Source organism: Podarcis raffonei, chromosome 7 (assembly GCF_027172205.1).
Source record: "Podarcis raffonei isolate rPodRaf1 chromosome 7, rPodRaf1.pri, whole genome shotgun sequence".
Lineage (NCBI taxonomy): Eukaryota > Metazoa > Chordata > Lepidosauria > Squamata > Lacertidae > Podarcis > Podarcis raffonei.
In genome coordinates, this window is record NC_070608.1 from 13,803,942 (window position 1) to 13,828,825 (window position 24,884).

General features: G+C 43.2%; 2 protein-coding genes across 2 annotated transcripts; one reads left to right on the forward strand and one right to left on the reverse strand.

Moving 5' to 3' along the window:
• Window positions 1-210: 210 nt before the first annotated feature.
• SQLE (squalene epoxidase) lies at window positions 211-18,004 on the reverse strand. Its single transcript, XM_053395319.1, has 12 exons — window positions 17,623-18,004; window positions 16,586-17,433; window positions 15,382-15,634; window positions 14,549-14,729; window positions 11,435-11,531; window positions 10,001-10,114; window positions 8,328-8,499; window positions 6,234-6,329; window positions 5,454-5,596; window positions 3,899-3,995; window positions 2,291-2,378; window positions 211-1,614 (listed from the first exon to the last, which is right to left on the reverse strand). The coding sequence occupies exons 2-12, from the start codon at window positions 16,865-16,867 to the stop codon at window positions 1,422-1,424; spliced, it is 1,716 nt and encodes a 571-aa protein (XP_053251294.1). The 5' UTR covers window positions 16,868-17,433; window positions 17,623-18,004; the 3' UTR covers window positions 211-1,421.
• Window positions 18,005-18,251: 247 nt separating this feature from the next.
• BBS10 (Bardet-Biedl syndrome 10) lies at window positions 18,252-24,656 on the forward strand. The gene is made up of 2 exons (XM_053395317.1): window positions 18,252-19,059; window positions 21,759-24,656. The coding sequence occupies exons 1-2, from the start codon at window positions 18,695-18,697 to the stop codon at window positions 23,740-23,742; spliced, it is 2,349 nt and encodes a 782-aa protein (XP_053251292.1). The 5' UTR covers window positions 18,252-18,694; the 3' UTR covers window positions 23,743-24,656.
• Window positions 24,657-24,884: the final 228 nt, after the last annotated feature.

Genomic DNA, 24,884 nt, shown 5'->3' on the forward strand with positions numbered 1-24,884 from the left:
AGCTACATAAAGGGTTGTGGCAAGGATTTACAGCTCTGTGTTGCGATGCTGCTTCAAATCTCCTATGCTGCCACAGGCCTCCTCAACTATGAAAAGAACCAGAGCCATATCTCCCTCTTCCACACTAGAATGTTATTTAAATAAAACTTAAGAAAAGGATCCCGGTACTTATACCACAGGACAAAAAAAGTAGACACAGGGACATTTAGCTGAATAAAACACATTAGGATTTTATCTCATCATAGAGGGACATTTCACATAAAAGATAGAAAATGTCAAAGGTACAGATAACATTAGCAGCAAAAAGAAAGAGTTAACTGTTTGAACTACCCCTTGCTTCATTAGCTTTTAATTAACATTAATGGGGCATGCTCAACAATCCATCAACTATCTTCTGCTGGAATCAGCATTTTAGCTTCTGTCCTGAACATTTTTATAGTGGTCCCTGGAAACATCAATCTCTTTTAGAATCTTCATCCGTATAAGGAAATCAAACTTACATATTTTTTTGTATGTGAGTTTGTTATTTTTACATACATACACGCACATATTCATGTCTGTGTGACTAATAACTAAATTATTCAGATTTGTATAGTTCTGGCACGAGAAACCCTCAGGAACTAGCAGTAGTACCAGCGAGGCTGCCTGAGCTAGCACTACGCATTATTCACTGTAGGAATCAAACGCCAAGAATGAACCAGCTCCCAAGGAAGCAAACCTGGGCCTGGGCTGCAGGTGAGGGTTCAACGCGATTCATTGTTCCTTCATATTGTTTCAAAAAGAAATGCATCCATGAATCTAGCCTAGCTCTCACCCAGATGTGCTAGTTTTTTTATGTGCAGGGCAATTTGTTTGCTAATTTTCAAGGAAGGGTTGTGTGGAAGAGCATTCGGTCATTCCATTTTTGATCTCGAGTCTAAAGTGATACAGCCAAGGCACAGGTTTACCTCCTCAGTGAGAACAACGATTCCTGGCTATCTTGTCTCCTGTATTGGCAGGATCGCATGCGCTACAGAGTTTTGCGTAGCATTTAGCCATGGCCCCAGCAGCCAGAGGGATGGGAAGCTCAACAGGCAGATGGTTATTTGCACTCCCTTGGTTCTGAAGAGCTACGCCCAGAAACAGCAGTAGGAATTACCTCTCCCTCCCCATAGATTTGTCTGATCTTTACTGAAATATTACCTTCTTGGTTCATGGGATTATACACACTTGGGATCACCCTTATAGGAAGATCTCACATCCAGAGGCTCGCTCTCTCTGTACAAAAAAACACAAAACAAAGCTTGGTCCTTTTCTTGAGAAAGAGAGAGTAAAAGTCTGGTTTTTTGGGACAGAACTATCCCACATTCACAAGAATGGAGGGTGAGAGGAGAGAAGGGAGTCTACTGCGTTCCTTTTCCTGCGGATTTGTCTTTCTGAATTTAATAGGTGAGGTACTTTATTTCAGAGTATATGAGTGGAAATATGACGGAGCAAGCCCGGTACAGAACAGCAACGCTGCTGAAGATCGCTCGCGGCTTGGTGATCCAGGACTCGGACTTGAAGCAGAAATACACGGCGTAGAGGGCAACAGCAAAGAAGTGGCCAATCAGGATGACAGGCTTGGGTGATAAGCTGCAGGGAAGGATTAAGGAAATGATGAAAAAGGCGATTCACCTTACGAGCAATGTACTAGATTTTACAAAATACTAATCTGTTGAAATGGTTGGGCAACAAAGCCTCTCGACCTACATTGGCTCCCAGTACATTTCTGAGAACAATTCAAAGTGTTGGTGCTGACCTTGAAAGCCCTAAACGGCTTCGGCCCAGTATACCCAAAAGAGCGTCTCCACCCCCACCATTCTACCCTGACACTGAGGTCCAGCTCCGAGGGCCTCCTGGCAGTTCCCTCATTACAGGGTACCAGGCACAGGGCCTTCTCAGTGGTGGCGCCCACTCTGTGGAATGCCCTCCCATCAGTTGTCAAGGAAATAAACAACTCTCTGATTTTTAGAAGACATCTGAAGGAAGCCCTGTTTAGGGAAGTTTTTAATGTTTGATATTTTATCGTATTTTTAATATTCTGTTGGGAGCCACCCAGAGTGGCTGGGGAAACCCAGCCGAATGGGCGGGGTATGTATGCATGTATGTATGTATTTTAGTAGTAGCAGTAGTATTATTTGATCCCCAGTCCCTCTACACCTCACTGGTTAAGTGGACTCATGAAAGGTCTCTTTCACTTGGTTTCCAAAGAGAGTCCTGCTCTGAACAACAACCTGAGAAGGATTTTATAAACATTTCTCCAACTTACACAGACAGTAATCCAACTGGGCCGGATACGCACTCGCCACCAAGCTTGAAATAAAGGAAACAGGCTTGCCTTAACTGACGCAGAGAAACTGCAAAAGAATTAAAAGGAACACTGCTTTACAAGAAAGCACAGAAAATAAGAGTGGAATGAACAACTTAAATGAAGAATAATCTTATAACATACATGGTAACACACACAAGTTTCTAACATCCTCCTGCCCCTCATTTCTTCAGTCTGATATTATGCATTTTTAAATAATCGCCACCATAACAAACTGATGCAGCAACAGTGCCTTATTATTATTTATGCATTTATATACAGCTTAATGTCAAAATACTAATCAGTTTACAAATCCAAAGACCAATTACACAAACATTAACATATAAACATCCATTCTTAAATCACACAATAAAACAATCCCATTAAAACATTCATTAAATTATGCAACGAAACAATCTCATTCCAACAAAACATCAATTAAATGATGAGACTCAGGTGGTGAGATCAACGTAATGCCTGTGTGAACAGGAGTGCTTTCAAAAGCTGCCTGGAAGCCCATACAGGTGGGGCCTCTCGTATTTCACCAGGGGCACTCCAGGAACACTGGTGCTACCAGTGAAAAAACCTGCTTCCGTGTCACCACAAGCTAATGATCATTACCATTGCAAGACTGTCATACGTTATGCAAACTATACCCATACTAAAAATCTAAGTTTGTGCTCTGATGAATGGATCTAGGCTGCACCTGCAATCTACAAAGCATTCATTGAGACTTAACAACTCTGTCAATTAATTAATTTATTAATTTATTAATATAATTTATTTGCTTTCCAGGCTAGCATAACCTTCCAACAAAATGCTGACAGTAGACTTTATTTTTTTTACATCCCATAGTCCATTTAGGTACTGATAGAGAAAGTCAGATGGACAGAGCACATGTTAAGATTGCCATAAAGATGCTGCTGACATCCCTGTTCTAAATACACCTTTAGGCACCAAGTGAAAATGTTCCTCTTTAACTAGACCAGGCATAGTCAAACTCGGCCCTCCAGATGTTTTGGGGCTACAATTCCCATCATCCCTGACCACTGGTCCTGTTAGCTAGGGATCATGGGAGTTGTAGTCCCAAAACAGCTGGAGGGCTGAGTTTGCCTATGCCTGAACTAGACATTTGGCTGACAGACATCTGGTGCCTTTTTAAACGGTTTATTGGAAGGGGGATTATTGGTTTGTTTCTGTTCTTATTTTTATTATGTCTTTTGTGTATTTTATATTGCAATTTTATGTTGTGAACCGCCCAGAGATCTATGGGTATAGGGTGGTACACAAATTTAATAAGTAATAATAATAAATGTCACATGTTCATGGCAGAAATGGCAGTGCAGAAAAGCTTGTTTTCAATGGCAACCCCATGGCTATCAAACAGTGTGCTTCTGCCTTAGGGCTGGATGGATGGATGAATGATCAAGGTATAAGTTTGCCACAGTGCAGCTAAAGTAATATGGAGGTGTTCCATCACGTCAACAGGTCTTGCATCACTTAAACTGGAGCAAAATAGATCTATGAAGTGTAATTAACTTTGTGTGTACCTTTCTGAAATGCACTTACCATCTGTTCCAGCAAATAATTCATAAAGCGCCTGAGCAAGGACGTTCACGACAAAGGAATGGGACTTTCTTCTTGTCCAGTAAAATGACTTCTTTGCCTGCAAAAGGTAAGATAAGGTTACTTGCTGGCATCAGGATGCAACATAACATTGCATACGTAATGGGGTTTACCAGTTTCAAGATGGGGGCACTGGCAACTTATTCCACCAAATGACAAAGGAATGGTCTCACTATGAGAAGGGATCTCAAGAGTTTGTCAGCAAATTGTTATCAGTACACCTATGGATCTGCTTTATATTGAGTCAGATCATTTGGCTTATTTCTAGTCTGCTCTTACTGAAGGAAGCTCTCCAGGGCAGAATTCTGTCCCATCACTTGCTACCTAACAATTTGAGATGACAGAAATAGGACACGAGACCTTTTCTGTGCAAAGGCTAGTCAGTGCTCTACCATGGAAGCATGGCCTGCTCTCTTTTTGCATTTCACATTCTTAAAATGGAGCACATGATTTATGGGTACATCAGTTGGTTAGAGGGTGGTGCTGATAACGCCAAGGTTGCAGGCTCGGTCCCTGTGTGGGACAGCTACATATTCCTGCATTGCAGGGGGTTGGACTAGATCAGTGTTTCCCAAACTTGGGTCCCCAGCTGGTTTTGGACTACAACTCCCATTATCCCTAGCTAGCAAGGTCAGTGGTCAGGGATGATGGGACCTGTAGTCTGAAAATAGCTGGAGACCTAACCCTGGACTGGATGGTCCTCAGGGTCCCTTCCAACTCTACAATTCTATGATTCTATGATACCTATTTCATCACCCATCACAAACAAGCCCACCATGGTGTCAAAATGTCCAGAAATGTCACATCTCTAAACAGAAATTATAGGAATAGCAGGACCAGGCTTGTCCCAGCAGAATACTTTGTCAGAAACAAAATAGTTTTCTGGCATCTTAAGTATTTATTGCAGCATAAGTTTCCATGTAGTACAGCATGGATCACAAGTTACACGTGACAAGCAGCAGTGAGCTGAGCAAGAATCTTATCAGACTTGTTTGCCAATGTCCTCTAATCAATTCTCTTAAATCCATCATTATACTGTCATGAGTTTGGGGAAGGTGGATGTAGGCTGTATGGAAGATCCTTCTAATTCCTGGATCCAACAAGTGTTAAAATATAAGCCAGGCTAGCTTTCCCTAAAGAATCCTGGGGAACTGCAGTTTACCCTTCAGAGAGCTACAGTTCCAAGAAGCCTTGACAAACTATAGTTCCCAGGACTCTTTGGGGAAAGCTATGTGAGTTAAATTCATGGTGGGGTTGTGACCACAGTCCTCCCTTGAACCTGAAAGTTTGGTGTGCAGATGATCGGAACTCAAGATTCTCTCTAACCTAGAAGAGGCAGCAGCTTAAAGTTGCAAAAAATAAAAAACCCTTACCTGAACCAAAGCCCCCATCCCAAAAGGAAAAGCCAGAATCATACCCATGCTTTTAAATTGCTTTGGGTTGCCCTGTGCAAAATAAAGTGACTAACGAATGTAATAAAAGAAAAAGAATAAAATACCTCCAGAATAGCAGAATCCTCATACAGGTCTGGAATGGCCTGCAGCAGGTGTCTCCATATCTTGATGTCATTCAGAACAACAGTCATTCCTCCACCTGTTAGAGGGTGCCTCATGTTGTAAGCGTCACCCAGAAGGAGGACTCCTACGTAAAAAAAGAAGGAAACAACCTCTAAAATCAACCACTGTTGTATAGATGCAGGATCCTGGCATTCATTCTAAACTTTTGCACACTTTGGGGTTGGCCGGTGCCGCTATCTTTCCTAGCAATCTCTAGATTGCTTCATGCCTCTACTGAGTGAAGTGGCATCATCGTAATGCTAAACAGAGTGACAGCAATGATTCCAACCCTGCCCTCTAAGCCCTGGGGCCGAGGGACCATGGAAGGTGCCAGCAAATGGTGCCTGCTGGGTTTCTGGGCATTGAAGGTCTAGAAAATAGAAGCATGATTGCACTAAGCACTTAGAGGGGCAGGTGCAGGGGCATTCAGCCCTGAGCTTGAGGTTTACCGCCTCTGTCTTAAAGTCTGAGGAACAACCCCTTTGTTTTCAAAGGCTGAAATCCAAAGAACTATCCCACACCTGAGAGGTTTAGGCTTGAGTTTTGCACCCTATTTGAAAGGGGAAAGTCTTTCCAAAGAAGTTTGGTGATACGGCATTGGTGGATGGGATTCTGTGCTGTTCAAAGCGAGGGGGAACAAAACCCCACTGGGCACGCCCCCACCCTTGGATGGGCAGACCCTTAAGCCTTTCAGCTTTCAATTCACTCTTCTGCTCACAGACCTGATTTGTTTACAGGGGACGGAGGCAGAAAGCTTGCTGGCATGGTCCTCATGCGATCATTCTGCACAGCTATTAGGAAAGGCTCCTGTAAGTGCGCTGCAAAAACAAAAAATGCAAAAGTTCAGTCATTTACAGAACATTCAATCTTTTCCTCAAGATTCAGAAGAGAGACATCATTAATACCTAGTTCCAACCTGTCCCCCCAAAAGTCATTAGAAAACTGAAACAAGTTGTTAGCTCTCCTACAGAACTCCGGTGACCTAAAGATAAATCCACTCTGGGGGCGGGGGGGGGGATCACTTAGAAGTCAATCCATTGGGATTTCTTTCAAAATTATTGGCACCAACATGAGAAAACATTATGGAAAGTGTAAGGTGTCCTAATGCCAAATACAAGTGAAGTACTGTACATCTCAAAATGCTTGTTAAAACTAGGCTGTTTTGGATAAATAAGGATGTGGATGGAGCAGGAATCAGAGAGCAACAAGCAATACATGTGAAAAGGATATAGGGGTCTTAGTAGACCATAAGCTTAACATGAGTCAACAGTATGATGCAGCAGCAAAAAAAACTAATGCTATTCTAGGCTGCAACGATAGAAGTACGGTCATGCCTTGGATCCTGAACGCCTTGCGACTCGAACGTTTTGGCTCCCGAACGCCACAAACCCAGAAGTGAGTGTTCCGAGTTGTGAACATTCTTTGGAACCTGAACGTCTGACGTGGCTTCTGCGGCTTCTGATTCAGTGCAGGATGCTCCTGCAGCCAATCAGAAGCCACGCCTTGGTTGTCAAACGTTTTCGGAAGTCAAACAGACTTCTGGAATGAATTCCGTTCGACAACCAAGGTATGACTGTATAGTGTCCAGATCAATTATAGGATGATGGGAGTTGCTGTTCATCAACATCTGAATGGCCAAATAATCCCCACATCTGATTTATTATTATTAGTAGTAGTATATCAGGAATATCTTCTGCGCACATCTGACTGAAATGATGGGGTGTTGTTCAAAAGCACATCTGTGAAACCCAGATATTCACTGGCAACCTGAAACAAACAGCCTCAAAAAGTACAGGAATCTATACCCAGTACAAAACAGTCAGGTCAGGTAAAGAGACCCACAGCTAAAAAGTTGCATTTTGCCATTGACAAAGCAAAGACATTTTTAACAGGTGAAGCTGAAACTCCATCAGACTCTTGCCCAAGAAAAAAATCCTTCCTGGTTCTGAAGAGACCCTTGCTGTAAAAAGCAAAATCCAGCCTTTCAAGTTTTCTTCACAAATATACACTTTTTCAAATTACCATTTCTGGCTAGTCCCACAGCCTGCTCAATTCCCATCTCATTCCCTCAGGGGCTCAGTGCTCCAGGTACCCAAAGGTGCTCTAAGGAACTTCCAAACTGAGACGGCACAACTTGAGGCCACCCACCAGCAACACCTACACTAGGAAAATGCCACATTTCCAGTATATCAGCTGGGGGAAACTGTTGTGCAAGATTTCCCTGAAGTCATTATAAGGAGGAAGACAGCGATGCCCTCATGACCGTAACAATGAACTGGTCAAATGTGGCTTTACACCAGCTATTTATCCTTGGGAGGTAGTGGAGGACAGAGGTGCCTGGCGTGCTCTGGTCCATGGGGTCACGAAGAGTCGGACACGACTAAACGACTAAACAACAACAACATTTATCCTTGTGAATGTGTGACCACTGAGAGTAAGAGACGAAGAAACTTGAGACTATGCCTCTGTGCCTCTATGAAATCAGGCATACTTCAGGCATGCCCAATTCCAAGTCCATCATTGACCATGGACAGGATGTAAAAGGCTACCAACATAGGCACTTACACTGCAAAGGGCTATTTTCCACCATCCTCTCCCAGTCACAGCTACCTTTCAACCAAGTCTAGAAACATCAATATTTGCAAAAGATAATGCTCCTTGAAGCTTCAACTCTGAGTGCATGTTAATCACAGTTTAGACATTTAAAGTTTATTTCTTCAATGACGAGGCAATTCTGCATCAAATGAGAGTTGATGCAAACACTTAAGTAGATGGTTTCTTTCACAGTATTGACAACCTGTGCACATAATGCTTACCAGGTAGTTGTGGATAAATCCGTTCAACCATGTATTCTTTAAGGTTCTTTGGCATTTCACCTCGAATGTCAACAAGGACTCTGGTTTCATTGGAAGAAATCTGGTAGAAAAGTACTGGACTAGGATTACCCAGAACAATTTCAGAATGGTTGGCTTTAAACTGAGGTGAATCCTTTACAGTGAAAGAAAGAGAAAAAGTTATTAAAAGTGCCTTCCGACTTACATTTATCAATACATCCCTGGTTGGCCATGAATTTCAACAAACTACTAGTACAGATGCTCATTTCCCAATCTGTAAAATGCTAGCAACAGTGACCACATTTGGACAACCATTCCTGAGCTTGTACGATCCTGGTGCCCTCATAAAAGGTAAAGGTACCCCTGCCCGTACGGGCCAGTCTTGACAGACTCTAGGGTTGTGCGCTTATCTCACTCTAGAGGCTGGGAGCCAGCGGTGTCCGCAGACACTTCCGGGTCACGTGGCCAGCGTGACGAAGCTGCTCCGGCGAACCGGCACCAGAGCAGCACACGGAACGCCGTTTACCTTCCCGCTATAAAGCGGTACCTATTTATCTACTTGCACTTAAGGGTACTTTCGAACTGCTAGGTGGGCAGGAGCTCACCCCGCCGCAGGGATTCGAACCGCCGACCATGCGATCAGCAAGTCCTAGGCGCTGAGGTTTTACCCACAGTGCCACCCGCGGCCCTCATACATTTAACTAATTTCTCCCTTTGCACAAGTCAGAAAACAAACAAGGAAGTCTTCAGTTAGTTATCATTTCTTGTTCCATACAAAGTGGGAAACCATAGTTAACAGAATCTTCTTCTTGGCGATCACTCGTGGCACACAAACACAGTTTTAGCGGTGTATCTGTAGATGGCTGTGGAGGCCATGGTCTGATTTTGGCTTTATATCCTGGCTTGTACCAAAAGCATTAATCTAGAGTTTCTTGTTTCTGACAGAGAAGGAAACAAGAGTTAAATGAATCCTTCCCAGCTTGTTCACTTGCTTGTGTGAAGGGTCAAGTGAAGTGGCTGAGTGCTATTTATACACTGGCTTACTAAACTACGATTCTCCGGTCATGGTCAATAACTAACATCAGAAGCTGCTGTGAAGATGGATGAAATATGGATTGATAATGACAGGATTTAATAACGACAGAGGTTTGACAACATTAGCAATTTAAATGGGACAACTTTGAAACATGCACCTTGATCACTGTAACATTTCCTCTTTAAGCATCCATGCCCAGCCCCAAATACAGCAGCCAATGAGGTTCACAGCAAGGTCAAGCGCCAAAAGAGCAGACAATATGCAAAGGAATTGGGTGGAAGATCCGGAGAAGAACAGGGTGCTGGGGTTGAGACAGGCTGCTTTAGATTTCCCAGCAGCGCACCCAAGCGAAGCCTACGTGTTCCGTTGGGCCTGCCCTCTGGGAAAGGCCTGCCTCCCAGCCCACCTGCTATTGGTCGATTCTGCAGGCAGGCTTGAATCTGAAGCCCTGGCCAGCAAGGCAAGCAGCTATGCCTCCCCACTGGCCGTGTTATCTGAAGCCCCGCACCCAGAATTCAACCCTGGTTTACAATGATGGCCCACAATGCCACCACACCATAGATGGTAAGCAGACTAACTGTAAGCTTAGTTGTTGTTGTTTTTAAAAAGTAACACTTACTTTCAAAATTAACCCCACAAAATGAGATGGAACTCTAACTTTGTTGGAGATAAGTTGTTTTCTAAACTTGGAAAAGACACCATCGGCAATAACAGTAAGGGGTGCACGGAGCTCCTGCAATGGGGAAGGATGAAAGAAAAAGCGATAAACATGATAAATAGTGTCATATAGTACAGTAACCCCTTAAGCCAGTCTATATTCACAAAAGTTTCATTCTCATTTGAAAGTTTGTCAGAGTTCTCAAAAGGAAATTGCACCATATCTCTGAGCAGCAGCTTGTGATGCTCTTCCTTAACATCAACAACACACACACAGTTAAAACAATTGCATATATAAAAACAATTTAAAAAACAGTTGAAAATATAAAAAAATAGAACAGCAGCACATATATAAAATCAATTTCAATTCAGGACAGATGCCAACTGGGATAAAGATTTTAGAAGGCTTTTTGAAAGAGGAACACCATTAGCAGGCACCGAAAACGACACCTGTCTGATCTGCAATGGGAGGGAGTTCCGAAGGATAGTGTTTGTTGCCTTACCAAAGGCCTGATTCTGAAATAATATGCAACAGACCACCAGACTGGGTGGTATTTGCAGAAGACCCTCTCCTGCAGAATGCAATGATTGATTTGATGTATAGAAGATGATATGAACTTTTAGGTATCCTTAGCATACTATATATCTAAGGGTAAAAAGGTAAAGGACCCCTGAACGGTTAAGTCCAGTCAAAGGCGACTATGGGGTTGCAGCACTCATCTCGCTTTGAGGCCAAGGGAGCCGGCATTTGTCCACAGACAGCTTTCCAGATCATGTGGCGAGCATGACTAAACCACTTCTGGCGCAACGGAACACCGTGATGGAAACCAGAGCGCATGGAAACAGCGTTTACCTTCCCGCCACAGTGGTACCTATTTATCTACTTGCACTGGCATGCTTTCAAACTGCTAGGTTGGAAGGAGCTGGGACAGAGCAACGGGAGCTCACTCCATCACAGGGATTCAAACCGCCGACCTTCTGATCGGCAAGCCCAAGAGGCTCAGTGGTTTTGACCACAGCGCCACCCACATAGCATATATCTGTTGAGGCAGCAGTCAGACTATGTTTTTTTCTTTCTGCTTTGGCCCTTAAGAAATAACCTTATGACTTTGAAGGGCAATGCTACAAAACATAATTTTCCTGTAAATATACTTTGTAGTCTGTAGACTAGATATGTATTTATGCCATGGGAGGAGAGGACTGAAAACAGAAAACAGATAAATAGTAATAATACTGTCATATAATTTGGCCCTGTGTTTTTAACCACGCTCATTGTGCTAATTTACCTGTTGGGTTACCTTAATTGTTTCCTGCTTTAATTTGACAGAGGATTACTGTGCACCAAAACAACCTAGAATATTTTCCTGTAAAAATATATATGTCTATTGAGCCTCACCTTTGTAGCACCAGTTTCTTTATCTTTGAACAAAATTCCAACAACACGTTCATCTTCTTCAAGCAGCTGAGTCACTGTTCCTTCAATGAATTTTGAACTGGAAGAAAGCAGTTTGTTTATTTGTTTTAATGCACACAATATCCATGGTTCATATTCCATAATACAGTAAGTTAAGCACATTGCCATCTAAAATATACACTACTAACTTTAATAGGTAGAACCATTCCCCTGAACAGAACCAACTGCACAGGTTGTCTTCCTACTCCTGGGGAGAAAATAGACCCGTATTTAAACAATGGCCTTAAACCAGGGGCAGGCAACCTAAGGCTCGGGGGCCGGATGTGGCCCAATCACCTTCTCAATCTGGCCCGCAGATGGTCCAGGAATCAGCGTGTTTTTACATGAGTAGAATGTGTCCTTTTATTTAAAATGCATCTCTGGGTTATTTGTGGGACATAGGAATTCATTCATTCCCCCCCCCCCGCCCAAAAAAAGTATAGTCTGGCCCACCACATGGTCTGAGGGACGGTGGACCGGCCCACGGCTGAAAAAGGTTGCTGACCCCTGCCTTAAACCATGGTACAATTGTGAACAAGCTTCTCCCATACCTCATAGATCTCTTGCAGCTTCTTCTCGCCTGCATGGAACCTGCATGGCTCAAACAAGCCATGCTATTATTTGCCATGTTGTCTGAACCAGGACTGTGGCTTGCATGAGCAGTTGGCAAGAAATTAACCAAACTTTTCTTATAAACCAATTGGATATCACCCCATGAGAGAGCTGTGGGACGCAGTTAATGATAAGCCCTAGTTTGCCTTAAACCATTCTTTAATTTTCTTCAAAAAAAAAGCAAGAACTGACTAAGATAGAAAATAAAATCACATTATAACACTAAAAACAAAAAACAAATTTAATAGCAGAATAAGCAACCATATCATTAAAACTAAAGCAACAGCAGATCAAACTAAGGGGTATTCAAGTCTCAATACATGAGGAGGAGAGAAGTAAAAACATTATAGCAGCCCACATCAGGTCAAAATTTGTTCAGTGCTGGAGTTAGGCAGGCCTGCCCAGGACAGGCATTCCACAGGACAGGTATCACAACTGAGAAAGCCCTGCCCTATTCAGCTGGCAAGAGGTACCTGGAGAGAGCTTCAGAAATAGGACAAACATGATGGAAAAAGTCAGTCCTCTCTAGGCAAGCTATTTAGAACTTTAAAAGGCAAGAATCAGCAACCAATTGATCATGGAAACAAATACATAGCCAGTGCAGACTGAATATAACTGGCGTGGTTATGTTCTAGCTACCTTCCTCTAGGCAAGAATCTGGCGGCAGCAGTTTAAACTAAATGAAGTCTCTGAACACTACTCAACAGTAGTCCCACACAGAATGCATTGCAATAATACAGCATGGAAGTTATTAGAACACGAATGGCTGTGGCTATCTAGCGTAGTGACTATTAGAAATGCATTATTTCATACTATGGATTTGTTATGCAGCACACGTGCCAATAAGGTTGGCCACCACCAAGCCACAGGATCTGATATATTCTCTCCTGATCCTTTCTGCAATACTGACTCAGGAAATCTTGCCAATAGCCAACCCAGAGGATTGAACAGTTCATGATTCAATATATGTGCTGTGGGTATGAAGGTAGGTGGGGTATATAAAACTGAATACTCATCACAATGATTATCCCTTCTCATAAATATATTTTAAGGGTGAAAGATTACTTTAAAATGAGTTTTTAATCTGATATTTTTAGGGCTGCATGTGCTGTATTTCTAATTTCTCTCTCTTCACTAAAAAGCAGATGCAGAGAGGATTCAGACTGGGGCTGAAATATGGAAATAAGAGGATTAACTCTTTAACTCTGCACCATGGTCCTGATCAAAATTCCATCCCATCCACCCAAAGCTATGAGCCATGAAAGGGAAAACAGAAGTATAACATGAGAAAGCCTGTATACATTCTCATACAGAGCTAATGACAGCCCCATGAGTCATCTGAATCAGGGCATCAATACAGAAGAAAGAGTTGAAGCCTTTTCCTCTTGCCATAGCCCTGATCTAAATCACTTTCTGCAGCTCCTATTAGCAATTAGAACAAAGAATACATCATGTACAGTTTGACCATGGTACAGTAAAATCAAACCAGGACATTTTGCAAATTAGTGGAAATGCAACTTTCAAGCAGCAGTTCTGTTCAAGTGGGAGGGAGCTACGTGAACTAATCATACTTCTAATTGGATATATATATATATATAGTTTTCATTTTGCTTCAAGGAGGGAAAACACCTCAGTTTCCAGTTTCCTGGTGTCGCTGTTGCACCTCTACTTGCATAAATATACTGATACCCAGTTACTCAACAGACTCTGGGCTGGTTACAATCAATTTTAAAAACTAGAAACACTATTAAATACAGTAGTTTTCTAAGCAATTCAGACTTCAAAGGAAGCTTAACCATGGTTTAGAATAGGAGCTGGCAACTCTGGCCCTGCTTGTTATTCTCTTATAACCTCTAAATACTGGTCATGCTGACTGGGGCTGATAGGAATTGTAGTCCAGCAATACCTGGAAGACCATAGGTTCCTCATTCCTGATTTAGAATATTGTCTGAATTGATAAACCATAGTTTGCAATTGGCTGGAAAGTGAGAACTGGAAAATATGGCTTTAAATTTCAATCAAAATGCTTGCTGTGATATTATTATTTTTAATTATTCGGTAGGTGCTGGAAGTTGAGTAGGGAGGGTGCCTATCTGACCTCAAGTGGAATTTCTAGTTTATTTTCTTTCAAGTGCCCAAAATGACTAAAGGTAAGCATGCCTGTTTGGGTGGTGCAGTAAAACATGTCTGTGGCTGAGTTGATTTGAGGAATTACTCGCACGACTGTATAAGCACCAATGCACTGCTGATGGCTGGGATGCTACTTCCAGTTGATATCAGACCACAAAGGTGTTATTCAAGTGATATAAAAGGAAAAACAAAATAAACAAAAAATAAAAAATAAAAAATAAATTCAACAAGATGGAAGGATGCACTTAGTACATCAGTCAGGCCTAGAACTGCTCATTCAGTAGATGCCTTATTATTTTAAGTTGCTGTTCTTACTTGGGTTCTGCCATGGCTGTCCTTCGGAGACCCATGATGAAACGCCCATGATGAAATGCTATTCCACTCTGTATCTGGCCATCCGTTTTGGCAGGGAAAGGAATTTCAACTTCTGATTTACTTTCTAGGTCATGAAGTACATAGCCGTTTATTGCGTGAGCATCAATCCCTTCCACAACCTCTGCAAAATAAATGTCGATAAATTAGGGAAAGTGCAGAGTTGAGGGTAGTATACGAGAAGGATACATATCAAGTTGCCTCAAGAACATACATTTAGATCAAGTATTTATTATGTTATACGCACTAGGAATATGCAATGGAAATTCTCCCCAACCATGAAAAGATATTTTGAACATTCCTTAGAATCTAAGAATTTAAGCTGAATTCAGCCAATAAACCATGTATTATGTCCTTCTAAATGTTCAACAACTACCCTGTTTTCTACAGTCCCTGATAAGCAGCAAAAACAAGGGGTTTACCGAGTCCCTGGTAGGTCATATATGAATCATATATGGCTTCACTCAGTTTCATAGGTCTCATGAACACTACTGACAGAATTAAACAATAGTGACAGAGGGATTTTGTAATGTGGAAAGAAATGGAAACTCGTGCACCCCCACTCCTGTCAGAAGTCACCCCAAATCAAGGAGAGGCTAGATTCTAATTTCAGCCTATAGGCCAACATATATAGAGAGGGTTTTTTTTTGGTATTATCATATTATAAAAGGCATAGATGGAAGGCAAGGATCAGGCTACCCAGCAAATTAAATAAACAAAGTGGGGCAACAAGCACATCAGAACAATGAGACAGGATTTGTGATTTGCTAACATACCTCCCAGTCCCAGGTCTTTCAGAGCATTATATCCCCCTGGTTGCAGCAGTTCTCCAACTATCCTGTCAGGTTCCTTGAGATCCCTCTCAATTACTGTCACTTTTCTTCCATCCCTTGCCAGTACTGCTGCCAAAGCAGAGCCAAGCACACCGGATCCCACAATGATAACTTCTGGATCACACGGAGAGGTGAGATTTGAACCCGTAGTTGTCTCAATTGTGCTCTCAGGTGAGGTACCAACTTCCCTTCTATCCTGCGTAAAGATGAAGCCATAAGCAAAGCAAAACAAATGCATTTTAGGCTATTGTGATTACCATTTACTTCAAGGACTTGGGCTGACAAATGTCACAAAAGCACAGCATATTGAGGGAGAGAATTCTGTACATGATATATACATAGAGGAACTTGAGCTACATATAATGCTCTTGGATGAAACTGATTATCTTCACTCATTCCAGTACAAGTTCAGGTTCTGTGACAGAATCAGCCTTGGGCGCCCCGGTGGATTATCTTCTTTAGGAAAGGAATGGAGAAATGAGAACTTGCTGATTCCCCTGAATCTCTCAGCGACTTTTGATATGGATGGCCACAGTATCTTCCTGGACCACTCCTGGATGACCTCAATGAATTGGCTACAATCATTAACATACCAAGTCCCATTGAACACAGTAGGAATTACCATAGTGCCAAGAAACCATGCACAGAATTGCACTTGCAGTTCATTTACATTATGTGCTCCTCAAAATGGCAAAGAAGGATGTTGTTTCTTACCTACATATGCTAGATATAGGACAGATACCCTCTCCCTAGCAAGCTAAGAGGGGGAGGGGAATCTGAAATCCTAGGAACGTATTACGAAGGAGCTAATGTTTGAGAATTTCAAATAACTGTTATTAAAATCTCTTATCAAGCTACATAGTTCTGAGTGTTGAGCTTCATTGAATACAAAACCAATGGAAGATGTTGCAATTTCCCAAAAACTGAACGTTCTAGATCCCTCTCCCCCAGTTTGGGAAGTGCTGGCTTAAGTAGATTTCCATCACCGTTCAGGAACACAAACCTGCAATCTGATTTTCAAAAAGAAATTCCCCCTTCAGAAATCCCCAGTATTAAAAACAAATTTCTCTGAAAGGTGCAAGATGATTGTTTTAAAACATAGGAAAGAGATCTCAGTCCTGGGTTGTCATGCTAAGAGCCAACATACCTCTTTGGATTTTGGTTTCAACACCTTTGGAGAGCCTGCGTGGAATTTAGTCCAGAAAAAACCAAGGAGAGGCACAGCGGCAAGAAAATTAGAGAGCATTCCACAATGGGGTTGCCTGTGCTTCTGTTGCTTTAGTCCCCATGTCCGGTACCGATAGGACAGCAGCAAACCAATAGAGAACACCAGCATGGAAATCAGGACCTCCTTGTTGGCATAATTCAGCAAATCTCCACATTTCTTATAGACATAGATGAAAGAGGCAATGCCCAGAAAAGTCCACATTGTGGAAGAAGGGTGTGCTCTCTCACAATCACTGCTGGATTTTGAGCTTGAATCTGAATAAAGTTCCTTGAACAGGGCTACACACACCCACACCCCGTACAAATTGCGTTACGAAATTACAAAGATCCTCATTTCAAACCAAAGGAGGAGAATTAAAAAACTGTACTACAAATCCAAAAAGGTAAAAAGGAAAATGCCAAGAAATTTAATACAAAACCTCTGCGGTCACAAAAAGCAGTTCCTCAGCTTAGGCACCAGGCAGGAAAACATAGTGGATTTGCAGCTCCACCTATCGCCACCCGCTATTTCTAGGGTCAACATGTCCCTAGAAATGGCATTGTTCATTTAAATTTCTTCAGCCATCTGCTGGTTTCTGCCAGGACACGTATTTTAAGCCTCTTGACCTTCAGTCAGCAGGAATAACTAAACAAACAAACAAACACACACCCAGGAAGGTATTGCGTGTATTTTAAAAATGCAAAATGTCACAATCCAACAAGGGAAGCGTATCTCCGGGTCCTGTGCTCCTTTCCCTCCTGCTCCTTCGTAAGCAATTCTCGCTTCACCTGTGAACAAAAACCAAAAAGTTACTAAAACGAGAGAGAGAGAGAAAGTGTGCCAGCCACCGCCATCCCTGCCAAAGGGGCTGGTGGGCTTTTGCAGGTGGCACACCTGGTTGACAGGAGAGCATGCCATCCTTGATAAAGGTGTGGAAATTTAATTCACAAGAATGAAGAACTGAAATGCATACATACATGAAAACCGGAGGGGTTTTCTTTTTAAAAAAGAAAATAAATCAATGTGAGGGCTGCTCCTCTTTCCCTCGGCGACCCTGACAGAATTTTTCTGACAGGAAAAGGGCTCGTTCCTTTAGTCTAGTCCTTTGGATGGCGGAGCTGTGCCGCCCTCAGCCCCAAGCTCCTCCGGGAAAGAGACCTGGGCTGTTGGTCCTGTTTGATGGCGTCTCCTCCTCCACCACCTCAGGGAAATTGCTCGCTTATCTTCCCTGTCATCCTCTCCTCACGGCCGCTCGCCTCCGCCCTCGCCGTGCAAAAGGCTCGCTTGGCGACCAAGGATGCTCTGAGCAGGTGAGGAGAGCGGAGGCAGGCGGGAGGGAGGCCACAGGAGAAGAGGGCGGGGTTATGCTAATAGCCGGCTGCCGGCTCAACTCCTGCCTTCGCCTCGCGCTTTCCACGGCCCAGCCCCTCTTGGCCAATCCGCCGCGCTAAGACGAGATGGTGCTATGGCGCTCGGGCCAATGGGAAGCGGCGGCGGGCGGGGTTTCGCGTCCCGCCGGAGCCTAGTGCGATGTGACGTAGCGCGCGAGAGGTTCGGCGTTCGCGGATAGGCGGAGAGAGGAAAGAGGGGTGGGAGGGGGGAATGAGGTGTTTGCCGTTGCCATGGAGCCGAATAGGGAGATCGAAGCTGGACAGCGTCCCTAGCTGAGACGGAAAGTGTGGGTAAGAGATTCAACGGGCGTCTGGGAAAGGCTTCAGGGTGCTTAATGCGCATGTGTTGGAGCATGCGCAGTGCGGAAGAGTGGCCTCCTGCCCTCTCGCTGGCACTGCGGTGGCAACGCTGAGGGGAACGTGCCTGAGGAACTGAAGTGGGGAGGGTGTGCGCCGCATGGCAGAGTAAAGAGTGTTTTGTTTTTTACATTTAAGTCACGGCCTCTGCTCCTGAGCATGTACAGAGTGCCCTTTGCCTCACCACCACAGAATAACTCGCAGGCCATTCGGGACTGAGGAGAAGGAAGAAACTGCCACGGCCCGGCATACTTCTGCAGTCCAGTACCACTTGGTTCCTCGCTTTTAAAATACGTAAAAGATGAGGGGCAGAATAAAAACTAACGGACGGCGAAGCTTTGAAAATAACAACGAAGAGACGGGGCCGTGCTGCTCAACCAATCGCAAGGCTGGGCGAGGAGCGCCTGACGTCACGGCGTCGCCGAGAGGACGTCGAACGACCGCGCGCCCCCACCCGGGCCGAGATTCCGTTGCCATGGCGACCGCGCAGCGCTTGGGACCGGGGCGGCTGGCGCAGGAGGCCGCCGCGCTCGCTGCCGTCGTCCGGGGCTCCGTGGGGCCTCGAGGAGGGCACGTGCTGCTCACCCGCCCCACGGGGGAAGTGCTGCTTTCCAGGGACGGGCGGCGCGTGCTGGAGGCCTTGAACGTCGAGTCGCCCACCGCCCGGTAATCGACGGTCCCCGCTCCGCAGTTCCGTGGTCTAGGCCGCATCGTCCGCGTGAAGGGCTCGGGCGGGCCCCCTCTCTGGGGTTTCGGGGAGGGCCATGGGCTTAGCCAGGGCGGCGGCTGCCCCGCCTAAATCAAGGAAATAAAGGAAAAATACTTATAGAAATGGTAGAAAGTTTTTGACAGGTTTTCTGAGCGCTTGGGGGTGTCAAAAGAAAGAAGAAACTGTGGTTTAGACGTTGCATTCCGAATCTGGTAGACAGATCCAGACACGGGATGGTGACAACTGGGTGTCTTGCCTCCCCCCCCCCCAGAAAAAGCACCCCATAAATCCTGGCTACACCCAGGAGGAGGAGGAGGAGACAGTGTGGACTTCAAATTTTCCACATCGACCACCACTTTTAAGGTTTTCGTTTTAATTTTTAGCACTTCAGAAGATGCTGCTCACGGATCTCCCATTCCCTGTCTAGCATTGCTCTTCAGCATATCGCTGTGAAATTTAGCTCTGTCTCACCAAGACTTGTAGCTTAGGTGCGCATACTATTATTATTAGTTGCCGGCCCACTCATGAAAGCAATGAACAGGGTGGTGATACAATGACTACTGCAATCAACACAAGATTTTTTATATATTCATTTTTCCATGTTTTTTTTATTTTATTTTTTATTTGGTTTGGTTTTTCAAATGACAGTTTTACAATCACATACCCAACATACAACATAAACAAGATTCCAAAGAATCTCCTGAACTTCCCTCCTCCCCTTTGTGGGTCCTATTGTTAGTCTTTTCCCCCTGCATCTTTTCTAATAATCCAAATCTTTTACATCTCCATTATATCAAAAAAATCACCATTAAACTACAAGTGTTCTTCCAATCCTACTAACAATTTTAACTGTTTACAATGGTTTTTAAGATAAATTATAAATTTTCCTTGACACAAGTTCTTATTACCAAGGCAACTATCTGTAAACAAACAATAAATGTCCATAAAATGGCAAAAGTCGTTTCTTTCCCAAATAGGTTTTATCTTAAACAGTAGCAAACATGGTAAATAAAGAGTTCATTTGTAAAACAGTGCTCATTTCTTCTCTTTCCAAAATAGATTTTATCTTGAACCATTGCGTAATAGAGAGTCCACTTGTGTTATACCAATGGTTCAGTGCTTCGGTGTCATTCCATAATCCAACGTTTCATCTCTAAAGTGCTTAGTTATCGAGTTTTGTAATAAATAATATGCAAGAGAAGATGGTATGTAAACAACTTAAAGCAGGGGTGTATCTGTCCCCATCTGCATGTTTCCATTGGGAGGAGCAGTTTGTTAAACCTCCTCCTTTCCAGCTGGATACTGGTGCCCCTGTGACTGCCCTTCACCCTAAGATCCCAGGGCAGGTTACACCAATTGAAATCTAATGCTAAAAACAGCTTACAATCATAGAAATAAGGTGGGCCCTAAAAATGTACATCTCAAGTGTCAAAGGGGTACCCTTGATGGCTGCTCCCATCCAGATAGCTCAGAGGGCCATAATCTATGACTTCCCTCACAAAGGCATCATTTATTTCAGTTGTTATCACCCCATGTTTATCATGGTCAAAAACACAAGAAGTCACATGCCCATCCACCTTATCTCCTAAACTGAAAGGCAGCATTTTCTCATAGGGGAGTTTCTCGAGACCCTTAATCGCTTTTGCTGGTGTTTAGTGCACATTTTCCACCAACGTCATTTTTAAGGCATAGTGAACATAGAAACCATGACCTCCACACTGAGGCAGTTTCACAGAAATATTGCCCCTCTCACAGCCTCATAGTTGCCAGTGGCCCATGTATGGAATCTGCCCACAACCATTGTGTTTTTAATGTCTTAGTACAAATAACTCGCATCTCAGGAAGGTTGTAATGTATGATGTTTCGTTGTGTTTTTATTGGAAGGTGCTCAGTCACAATCTGGGTGGGTGGAATAAATAAATAAAAATGGAAACCCTCTGTTCCCCACTTTCCATTTATTTATTTCCTGCACACCCAGCTGGTTTTCCTTGTTTCAGGCTCTGGGAAGGTCCATGGGAGGGCCCTGGGAATCTCCCAGAGCCTTCTCCCAGAGGCTGGTAAGCAACGAAGCACCTTAATAGCTTCTGGGAAGGATGTGTGGGAGCTCTCAAAGTGTCCCAGAGGCCCATAAGAAAGGCTGTGCCTTACTTACCAAAGTCTGGGAATGTTGAGTGAGGGCCCTGGGAGCTAGACCCTCTTGCCACCTTCCCAAAGCCCAGTAAGCAGCCCCCTGACTTTGCGCAATTTTGCGTTTAAAATCAGATCCCTGGAACGAAACTCTCACTTAGGTTGCAGGTTACTTGTATATTGGGATCTTACATAGAAACTGGTTGTATTTTTGTTTTTCTGCTGTAGACTTGTAGAAAAGAAATAATTCATTTAGAGATATTTCAAATATAGTAAGTTTGCAGTCTACGCAGGGGTTACATTCCAGGGATCACGCCTAAACCCAAAATCATGTATAGTCAAAACACATTGGGTTCAGTCTTGGGTTGGATTGCCAAAGTCATTTTTCCTGGAATTCCACCCCCTTTCTGCTCATATGTATGTATGTATGTATGTATGTATGTATTGTCATGCGCATAGAGCTGAATGTGCACAAGTTAAATGCACATAAGTTGTGGGCTTACTTTTGTTTCTCCTTGGCTTTTAACAGAATGATGATTTCATGCATTTCCACACATTGCAATTTGACTGGGGATGGTGCTAAAACGTTCATCGTAATTCTCTCCGTTTTACTTCAAGAACTTGAAAAACTTGTTAAAGGAGGTAGTCCTTCCTGTTATGAGAAGATCCAAGGAAGAGAGAATTGTAAAGAAAAATTTTACAGATTGAAACAAGTTTCCCAGCTTCTTATAACGATCCAGATGGACATTCTAGATTACATAGTGACAAGAGACCTTGAAAAGCATTTTCATTCAGTATTTTCTGTTTCTGATGAAGAAATAAGTATGAGCACAATGGGGTTGGTACTGGAAGCTTATTTTTCTGGGAAAGTAGGAATCAATAGACAAAAGTTTCTTTCCCAGTTAAGCTGTGATTTCTACTTCAGAGTTACTGCTGGTAAAAATAGGAGTGAAGTCCTGTGCTTTGTGGATGACTGTTTTGCTGAGTTGCATACTACTGTGACAGGCCTTCCTGTTTCAAGTTCAAGAATCCTTGATGGGCTTATTCTTCACAGAGACTTTGCTGTGTACTGTCCTGCAGACGGTGACAAAAGAGTTCTAGTTATAACAGAACCTATCCAGCCTGCTTATTCTGACTTGGGTGCTGAAGTTGTCATAACTGCTGAAAATCAACATGGGGCATCTAAAACCTGGATTACAAAAAGAACAGAAGCTGTTCTAAAGCACATGCGGGACAATGACATCAAGGTTATATTGTCAAGTGTAAAACAACAGGAAGCTGTTCATAACTATGCAAAAAGCAGTGGCATATCTATTGTAGAGTGCCTGTCCCCAGAGGAGATATCTCTTATTTACAGGATCACAAATATTTCACCTTTTAAGCCATCTTTGGACAATATTCACACTGAAATCACAGAAGCCGCTGTTGCAAAATTTTGCCAGCCATTGCACCTTGGCGCCAAAAGATTTGTCCATATAGGCTTTGAAAGGACGTGTGCCCTTCAGCTCCACTGTGTGATTCTCTGTGGGCCAGTGCATGGGGTTACTGAGCAACATGTTTGTGCTTTTCATGGCGCGTTCAAAATGTTGCGACAGATGTTTACGGTTGTTTGTCTGACTGAGCAAAACCTCTCCGAAACACTACATAATAGTCAGCAGTGTTCTGATGCACAGCAACATTTTGTAGAGAAGCGCATTGGCTACGGTGAGGTTCACGCTTGTGCCAAGCAGCCAAGACCTTGTGGGTTTGACATGGAAGAGGACTCTGTTGTTTCTGCTTCATCGGTAGACAGAGAGTTGGCCTGTTCATCCATGCATCTGCCTAACTCGTGGGGTGTAGATTTGGCGCATGATGCCATGTGCTCAGAACTACGTGAATGTGAACGTGATTTAGTTGACGTGCAAAAGGTGTCTCAGAAACGCAATCATCCAAAAGGAATATTGAGAATGGACGGGAATGAATCACTTGCAGAAAATCAGCTTGCTCCTACCAGAGCAGAGAGAAGCATCAGTTCCAGAAATGTGAATCTGCAACACACTGAGGACAGTTGTACTAGGCAAGGCCGTGGAGTTAAAGAAGCGGATAATATCAGAAGCCATATTCAGAGTAATTCCAGCTCTTACCTAAAGGAGGGATCAGTTTTGCCAGTCGGTGGGATATTCGAGATACTGTTACATTACTACCTGTCCTGCTATGCAAAGCGGTGCCAGTCAGCAAACGTATCCATTCTTTGTGCTGTAATTGCTGATGCATTGCTCAGTGTTCCAAAAACCCTCTCTAGGGCACAGAAAAGGGGTGCTTTTCCTCAGCTCTATCTTGAAGTTACCAGCGCTGTCAGAAATAATCGACCGCTTCTGCCAAATCAAGAAAGGTTAGAATCAGTGTCCTGTAAGTACCAGTTAGTGGCTTCCATTCTTCAATGTGCAGCTAGGCTTTTAAGTATTGATCTTATTGTTGGCATTAAGAGGTTACCTCAGAAGACCGAAGAAAGCGATTCAGAAGCTGATCTGTGAATAAAGGGTTTTCGTATGCAAGTGATGCAGTTGCGAGAACCAGCTACGTCCTTTAGTCTTATTTAGTCCAGGGTACTTCTATGCAGCCCCAGGACTGTTCAAATCCTAACAGAAAGGTGGAAAGAGGGGGCATTGGTTGCAAATTTTCTTAAATCCCATAATGTATTTCTGGCCGATAGGTTGGATATAAATTTAGACAAGGAATTGTGACACATTGAGACTGCAATTCTAAAGTCACCTATCTAGGAGTAATTGAATTCGTTGGGACTTACTTGAGGGAGGTGCTTGGATAGGTGCCCCAATCCAAATTTTAGAGAGCTCATTTGGAAGGAAACACTGGCGATGATGAATGCTTTCTGGAAATGTTGGGGAACTTGCTTCCGCACTACATAGGTTGAGACTGATTTAGCATGTTTATCTGTCATAATAAACAAAACTTTAAAAGCATGCTATGTTAATTTTATGCCTTGTATAAGTACCTCCCCAAAATTCCAGTAGTCAAAAAATGGTTGAACTGAAATATTTGATTGGGGTGTGTGTGTGTGTAAAAGTCTGCTTAGTATGGTTTTAATGTTACATTCAGGTTCAAAATTTCACCTGGGAACGACTTGCTTTGGAGTGGTTATATATTTTTTTAAGATAAGACAATAGGATACACTTTGTGTACGCTGTTTAGGGTTGTGTCCCGTGTTGTCTTCTATTAGCAAGGAACAGCTCCTCCCTAGAAACAGCTCCCCACACCCTGATCAAACTCAGGAGCAGAACAGATAGCCAAATGACTCAGCTATACAGTTGCAAAGTTTTAAGTGTGTTGTAAAGTGCATTATACAAATGTGGCACTAGATCGCGATTGTGAGCTATGGAAAATTCAATATATTTTTCAAGAAGTTTTTTTAAAAAGCGTTTTCACAGCATTTTCATATGTGTCTAGATTTCACTAAAGTCTGTGCCAAGGCTGCACCTCCAACCCCACCCACCAACCATTCTTTCCTCTGACCACTCTATACAACTGCCTTCTATTCTTATGCTGTTCTCCAAAACAGCAAGCAAACCCTTAACTAGTCCATGTAATGGTCAACTATCAAGTATTTATCACGTTGATCTCTTTATTCTAGGAGGGCAATGTGGTTATAAATACTTTG

Excerpts from the sequence above, each read along its gene's own strand:
- BBS10 (XM_053395317.1), top strand. The coding sequence starts at position 18,695 with ATGAGGGGCAGAATAAAAACTAACGGACGGCGAAGCTTTGAAAATAAC. Across the intron at positions 19,060-21,758 it reads GTCGAGTCGCCCACCGCCCG|AATGATGATTTCATGCATTT; the intron begins GTAATCGACGGT and ends GGCTTTTAACAG.
- SQLE (XM_053395319.1), bottom strand. The coding sequence starts at position 16,867 with ATGTGGACTTTTCTGGGCATTGCCTCTTTCATCTATGTCTATAAGAAA. Across the intron at positions 14,730-15,381 it reads GAAAGACCTGGGACTGGGAG|AGGTTGTGGAAGGGATTGAT; the intron begins GTATGTTAGCAA and ends TTTATTTTGCAG. Across the intron at positions 10,115-11,434 it reads AAGAAACTGGTGCTACAAAG|GAGCTCCGTGCACCCCTTAC; the intron begins GTGAGGCTCAAT and ends TCCCCATTGCAG.